This window comes from Varanus komodoensis, unplaced genomic scaffold, assembly GCF_004798865.1.
Source record: "Varanus komodoensis strain SLA01 unplaced genomic scaffold, ASM479886v1 scaffold78, whole genome shotgun sequence".
In the NCBI taxonomy this organism is placed as follows: Eukaryota; Metazoa; Chordata; class Lepidosauria; order Squamata; family Varanidae; genus Varanus; species Varanus komodoensis.
Window position 1 is genome coordinate 1,830,726 of NW_025336455.1, and position 6,000 is coordinate 1,836,725.

The 6,000-nt window shown below is 62.1% G+C and overlaps 1 protein-coding gene across 3 annotated transcripts in view; it reads left to right on the forward strand.

Moving 5' to 3' along the window:
• The window catches only part of LOC123035278 (protein EFR3 homolog A), a 36,657-nt gene that overhangs the window by 24,764 nt on the left and 5,893 nt on the right, over positions 1 to 6,000 (forward strand). For all 3 annotated transcript variants that reach the window (XM_044453273.1, XM_044453276.1, XM_044453275.1), the window contains exons 13-20: positions 428 to 479; positions 1,022 to 1,194; positions 1,500 to 1,575; positions 2,276 to 2,437; positions 2,582 to 2,713; positions 3,133 to 3,200; positions 4,047 to 4,174; positions 4,649 to 4,740. In XM_044453273.1, coding sequence (XP_044309208.1) covers positions 428 to 479; positions 1,022 to 1,194; positions 1,500 to 1,575; positions 2,276 to 2,437; positions 2,582 to 2,713; positions 3,133 to 3,200; positions 4,047 to 4,174; positions 4,649 to 4,740 — 883 coding nt within the window. The remainder of the gene's footprint in view (positions 1 to 427; positions 480 to 1,021; positions 1,195 to 1,499; positions 1,576 to 2,275; positions 2,438 to 2,581; positions 2,714 to 3,132; positions 3,201 to 4,046; positions 4,175 to 4,648; positions 4,741 to 6,000) is intronic.

A 6,000-nucleotide genomic window follows, 5' to 3' on the forward strand; every position in this document is an offset into this window, starting at 1 on the left:
CGGCTGCCTCTGGTGGAGGAGGAGGCACGTGGCCCACAGGGCTAGGAGCCACGGAGAGCCCGCCCCTCCTCTGGGAGTCTGTCTGATCCCCTCTGAAAGCCCTCCAGGCTGGTGGCTCTCCACCACCACCTTCGGGGCTCCTGGCACTGGACTTGCGGAGGAGTGCTGCTCTGCCCCCAAGTGCCCAGTGTGCCCCAAGGCCGCCTGCCTGCCTGCCCGCCCGCCCGCGCTGGGGCCCGGCACCTCACGCTGCGAGGCCACGGCGCAGAGAGCAGTACGGGCAGGTGCCCGCAGCCGCAGCCCGGCTTGGCCTGGGAATAGCCCCTGGACTATTCCCAGTGGGTGCCCGTCTGCCCCCTGCCCACGGGGGCCGAGGCGCTCCCGTGCCCGCGTTCGCCGTGCTCATCGCGCCGCCCTCTCTCCCCAGCGCCCTGGGGACGCGGAGGGTTCAGGCCATGCTGTTGCGCTCCCTGCTGATGGTAAGTGAGCCGGCCCCTGGGGGTGGGCCGTGGCGGGGCACGGCGGCCTTCGCAGGCGCAGAGGGCCAGCTGGCCGGGGACGGGGGAGCCGCACGCCGACGCGCCCCAGGGCCCCGGTGCGAGGGGGGCTTCCTTGCACTCGCATCCTCCCATTCCAGCTCCGCGTGGCCTGCTGCCCGTGAAGGGGCGGGCCGTGTGGGCCACGCAGGCCCCGCCCCTCCCGCCATGTCGGGCGTTGCCTGGGCGGAGGGGGCCTGTGCACCAGGTCCGTGGGGCCAGGAGGGGTGGGCGGGCCTCCCAGGCCACGCTCCAGGCCTCCCGCCGTGGCACCCACAGCTCCCGGCAGGGCGCCTGAGCCTTACTGTGTGCAGAGCCCCTTACTGTGGGGCGCTGGCCTGGTCCTCCGGGGCCGGGGGCCAGGATCGCGAGGGCCAGTTTGGTCTGCGTGAGGGGCGTGCCCGCGGGCCCGGCCGCCGCTGGTCCGAGTGTCGCGGATGGTGCTTCATCGGTGCCGTGGGCTCTCGACTTCACCCGCTCGGCAGGTCACCTCCGGCTACAACGCCAAAAGCATCGTGACTGTCCTCTCGGCGCCGTTTCTCGATCCCCTGCTCTCCTCCTCACTCATGGAAGACTGCGAGCTCCGGCAGCTGGTCCTGGAAATACTGCACAATCTTATCGATCGGCATGACAACCGAGCAAAGCTCAGAGGAATCAGGTGGGGCGTGCCGAGTTATAAGTAATACTTCGCATTAGGCAGCCTCACCTGACACTAAACCGAAAGTTCAAGGACAGGCTGGACATGCACATGGCAGGCATGTCGTGAGCGGAGCTGGCTGGAGCCGGGGGTCAGGCTAGGTGGCCCGGGAGGCCCCTTCTGACTCGCTGTTTCTATTCTTCTATGAGAGAGAAGAAGTGAAGATGACAAAGTATAAATCTGTGAACAGCCTCTTCTCCTCACAGCCACGGTGATTACGACGGAGGTTATTTGCGAAGTAAACGATCACTCTGTTCCATTTCCAGAATAATACCTGATGTGTCCGATCTGAAGATAAAGCGAGACAAAATTTCACGGCAGGATGTGAGCTTCATGAAGAAGGTAAGAGCAAGGATGGGTTCGTTGTCGGTTACAGAGCCCTCCTAGCAACCCCCTTCCCTTCACCTGGTGGTTTCTGCATCCCTGGATAACTTGCTGAAATGGGCTGGCCGCACCCCACTGAGGCACCTGCAAACAGGCGGAGCAGCTGCCGCTTCCCTGGGCCGGACCCTGTTGGCCCGACCGGGCGGCTGTGTGGGTGTCCAGCAGGCATCAGCCGTGCACGCCGAGCCGAGCTGCTTTTCACAGGAGGGGCCGGGGCGGTGAGGTTGCTTGCAGGTGTTTCCCGTTACGACAGCAGGGGGCTCCTGCTGGGCCGAGGGAGGTGATGAGACGCGGCTGGACAAATGAGAGAGGGAGCCGCTGAGGAGGACAGAGATGGGGCGTTGTCAGAGCGGGGCTCCGCAGGAGCACACGCCGCCGCCGCCTCGGGAGTGCCGCCTGGCCCAGCCTGGTCTAGCCTGAGGCAGAGGCCTCGGTGCTGCCTGGCCCTCGCTTCCTGGGAGACGCAGGGGGGGATGTGGGGCAGCAGCAGAGGCTTCCGGAAGCGGCTGGTGTGGGGTCGGCCGGGGTGCGGGAGGTCGCCGCCAGGGAGGAGGTTACGCGCTGGTCACGAGCGCGTGGGAGAGGGTGCTGCGGGCTCTCCCGGCCACGCCACTCCCTCCCAGCCTCCACCGGCCGCCTCCTTCCCCGCCGTCCGCAGCACGGCCAGCAGCTCTACAGGCACGTCTACCTGGGCTGCAAGGAGGACGACAACGTGCACAAGAACTTCGAGCTGCTCTACACGTCGCTGGCGCTGATCACGATTGAGCTCGCCAACGAAGAGGTGGTCACGGACCTCATCCGCCTGGCCATCGCCTTGCAGGTAGGCAGCCGTGCCCCTCCCTCGGCCGGGTGCTTCTGCCAGGAGCGCAGGTGGTGTGCCGCGCGCACCTCTGGGCTAGCGCTTCCGGGGACCCGCGCTGGCGGCATCCTCGGCCCGCACGACGGCCCCTCTCTCCTGCCCAAGGACGTCGCCATCCTCAACGAGGACAGCCTGCCCATGTTCAGCCGCTGCAGCATCATGGCCCTGGTTGCCGCGTACCTCAACTTCCTGAGCCAGATGATCGCCGTCCCGGCCTTCTGCCAGCACGTCAGCAAGGTGCGTGGCCGTGCCCCCCGCCCCCCCGCGCACTGGGAAGGGTCCGCCACGCCCCCCGGAAGCGTCCTCTGGCCGCGCGCGCGGTTGGCCGTGTGGCGGTGCCTCCCCTGCCTCTGGCCCTCGCCCGAGGGCCGGTCCCCTCCCCTGGAGACAGCCCCCCCCGCGCTGTCCTCGCGGGAGTTAAGCGCACAGCAAGGCCGCTGAGCCTGGGCTGGGTGCAGGGGGCACCTCTCGGGGTGCATGTCAGACGCATCCACGCGCGCTCTCCTCTGAGGGGCTGCACCACAGCAGGGATGTCCGCAGACGCTCTCGACTTAGGATTAGCAAAACCGGCTGTTTGCCCGCTGTTGGAATGAATCCAGCCCCAGAAGGCGGGAGTCGCCCCGTTCAGCGCACCTGATTATGTTTCTGCTCTTCAGGTCATTGAAACGAGAACTATGGAAGCGCCGTACTTTCTGCCAGAAACCGTATTCCGGGACAAGTGCAGGTAAATGGGTGCTGGGTGGGTGCACTGGGGGGGCAAAATGGAAGGTGACGCTTGCGCAGGCCTGGGAAGAGTGCCCGGAGCAGGTGCGCGTGGGGCCCGGCTGCTCTCTGGCAGCCTGAGCGCATCTTTCCCCCTTTGCTGCGTCCAAATGGATCCTCTCGGCAGCCAGAGGCGGGATTCGCTTCACTGCAGGAAAGCGGAGGAACGCAGACCTTTGCGGCCTGTGGGTCCGCTCTGCCGACCCTCTATCAGCCCGAGGCCTGAATCCCATTTCAGAGAAGGGCTCGGGAGCTGCCACCGCCAGCAGGCAGGGTTAGCGTCAGACTGTCCCACAAATTTTTAGGTGAGGCATTTCTGCCTGTTGGGATGGGGGAAGCATCCTCACAGAGGTGGAAAACCCAGCAAATGATGGCCGGGGGGGCGGGCACGGCCACCCCCAGGAACGCCCAAGGGGCAGGCGTAGGCACAGGCTCCGCGGGGCCAGATTTTTCCACCCCGCCACTCTCCGTTAACACCGGCCTCCTCCTCCAAGCGCCGGTCCTTTTCGGGCCAGCAGGACACGATCCACGCACAAGAGGGAGGAACACCACACTCGGGAGCCCCAAGATTTGCAGAATTTTAAAAACTTTGGGGCCAGACCCAAAGAGGGAAGTCCCACACCCAGTCCAGCACTGCGGATGCTCAGGCGACACGCGATGGTGGCTCTTGGGGAGGAGGGCGATGGAGCGGCTTGCCCGGGAGGATGGGGCGGCTGGTGGGAAGCCCGGCGGGAGCAGCGCCCCTGGCAGCATTTCGCCACGGGTCCCAGTCGGAGTGCCTCTTTTAATTTCTCTTTGCTTTCTGCAGTCTTCCCAAAACCTTGGACAAGGATGACAAGAACTTGTTTTTCCTGACTCACAAGATCGCTGAATCTTTGGGCGGCAGCGGGTATAGTGTGGAGAGGCTTTCTGTACCTTACGTGCCCCAGGTGACAGGTGAGCCATGGCATCTGACCGCACCTGCAGGCCCGCGCGCCTGCCTGCCTTCTGCCCAGTTATCTGCCACGGGCCTCCAGGCGGGTGGACAGCAGAGGCACCCGCAGCTCTGCTCCCGGAGCTTTCCTTCTGCACCCGTCCTCCCCTCACAGCATGGCCTGCTCGTCTTGGCGCTCTAGCTGAGTATCAGTTCACCACTCGTGTGGCGGTCCCATTCGACAGAGGGCTGCCAGAATCATTGCCCCGCCTGTCCTTCCACAACTTTTCTTGGAAATCCTGAACTCTGGATGTAGGAGGAGAACTGAAAAGCAGTGACTAAAATCCGCGTGGGCACATATATTTCGTTAAGCCCGAGTGTGGCCCCCCGGTCTCCTAACGGAGAGGTGTGGGCAGTGCCAGCGTCTGCAGGGGGGCTCCCTTCCCATGCCCTCCCACAATGAGGCGAGGGCTCGTTTTTGTTCCTCCTGTGTGCAGATGAGGACCGGCTGTCCCGGAGGAAGAGCATTGTGGACACGGTGTCGATTCAGGTGGACATCCTCCCCAGCGGTGGCGGTGCGGAGGACAAGGTAGGCCCCCGCTGTTCGTTCCTGCAGTGGAACCCGAGAGAAGCTTCCGCCTTGCCCCTCTCCTGGCAATTCCGCACGGTGTGGAATTCCGTGACGCCGACGTGTTCTGGGATGGGCGGTGTTTGTACAGCACATTCCTTGGAACTCGGGCGACACATTTCAGAACGTGAAATGCTGGAAGAGCAAAATTCCCGTTCTGATGTGCATCGTAGGTTCGCAGGTGCTCAGCTTCTGTGGCCATGGGCTCTTCTAGCCATGGCCGTCTTCAGTCTAAGCCAGTGGTGGATCACCTGTGGCACGCGAGCCACAGAGGGTATGCAGAGCCCTCACTGTCGACACGTGAGCCAAGTCCCCCCAGCATTGCCCCAGCAGCCGAGCATCGGGTAACAGCGCACATGGGGGCCCTGCGCGTGCTCGGAAAGGAGTAGCGGCGCCAGGCGATGATGTCATGAGCCGCGACTCATGAGCTGCCACTCGTCTGAGCTTTCACATGGCTGATCAGTGCGTTGCCAAGGATATATTTATATTTGTTTGAACAGGCCGTTTCAGGTTTTATTTCAGTGCTGGCACTTTGCGATAAATAAGTGGGGTTTGGGTTGCAGTTTGGACACTTGGTCTCTAAAAGGTTTGCCATCACTGGGTTAGGGTAAGAAAAATGAGGGGCCCTGGCATGATTTTGATGATTGGAATGTGTCTAGAATGGGTAGAAATGATGAGCTGCACAGAAAAAGCTGCTCAAGGCAGGCTTTTTCAAAATCCCTCATCTCAATGGAACTTTCGCCCTATATTAGGGTTAGGGGTGTGCACCAGGGTAGGGTTAGGGTTAGGAAAACGAGGTGTCCTGGCATGATTCTGCTGGTTGCAATGCAATTTAGAAGGGGCAGAAATGATGAGCTGTGCAGAAAAAGCTGCTCAAGGAAGGCTTTTTCAAAATTGCCCTCTCTTCAGTGGAACTTTAGCCCTATATTAGGGTTAGGGGTGTGCACCAGGGTAGGGTTAGGGTTAGGAAAACGAGGTGTCCTGGCATGATTTTGATGGTTGCAATGCGTTTAGAAGATGCAGAAATGATGAGCTGTGCAGAAAAAGCTGCTCGAGGAAGGCTTTTTCAAAATTGCCCTCTCTTCAGTGGAACTTTCGCCCTATATTAGGGTTAGGGGTGTGCACCAGGGTAGGGTTAGGGTTAGGAAAACGAGGTGTCCTGGCATGATTCTGCTGGTTGCAATGCGTTTAGAAGGGGCAGAAATGATGAGCTGCGCAGAA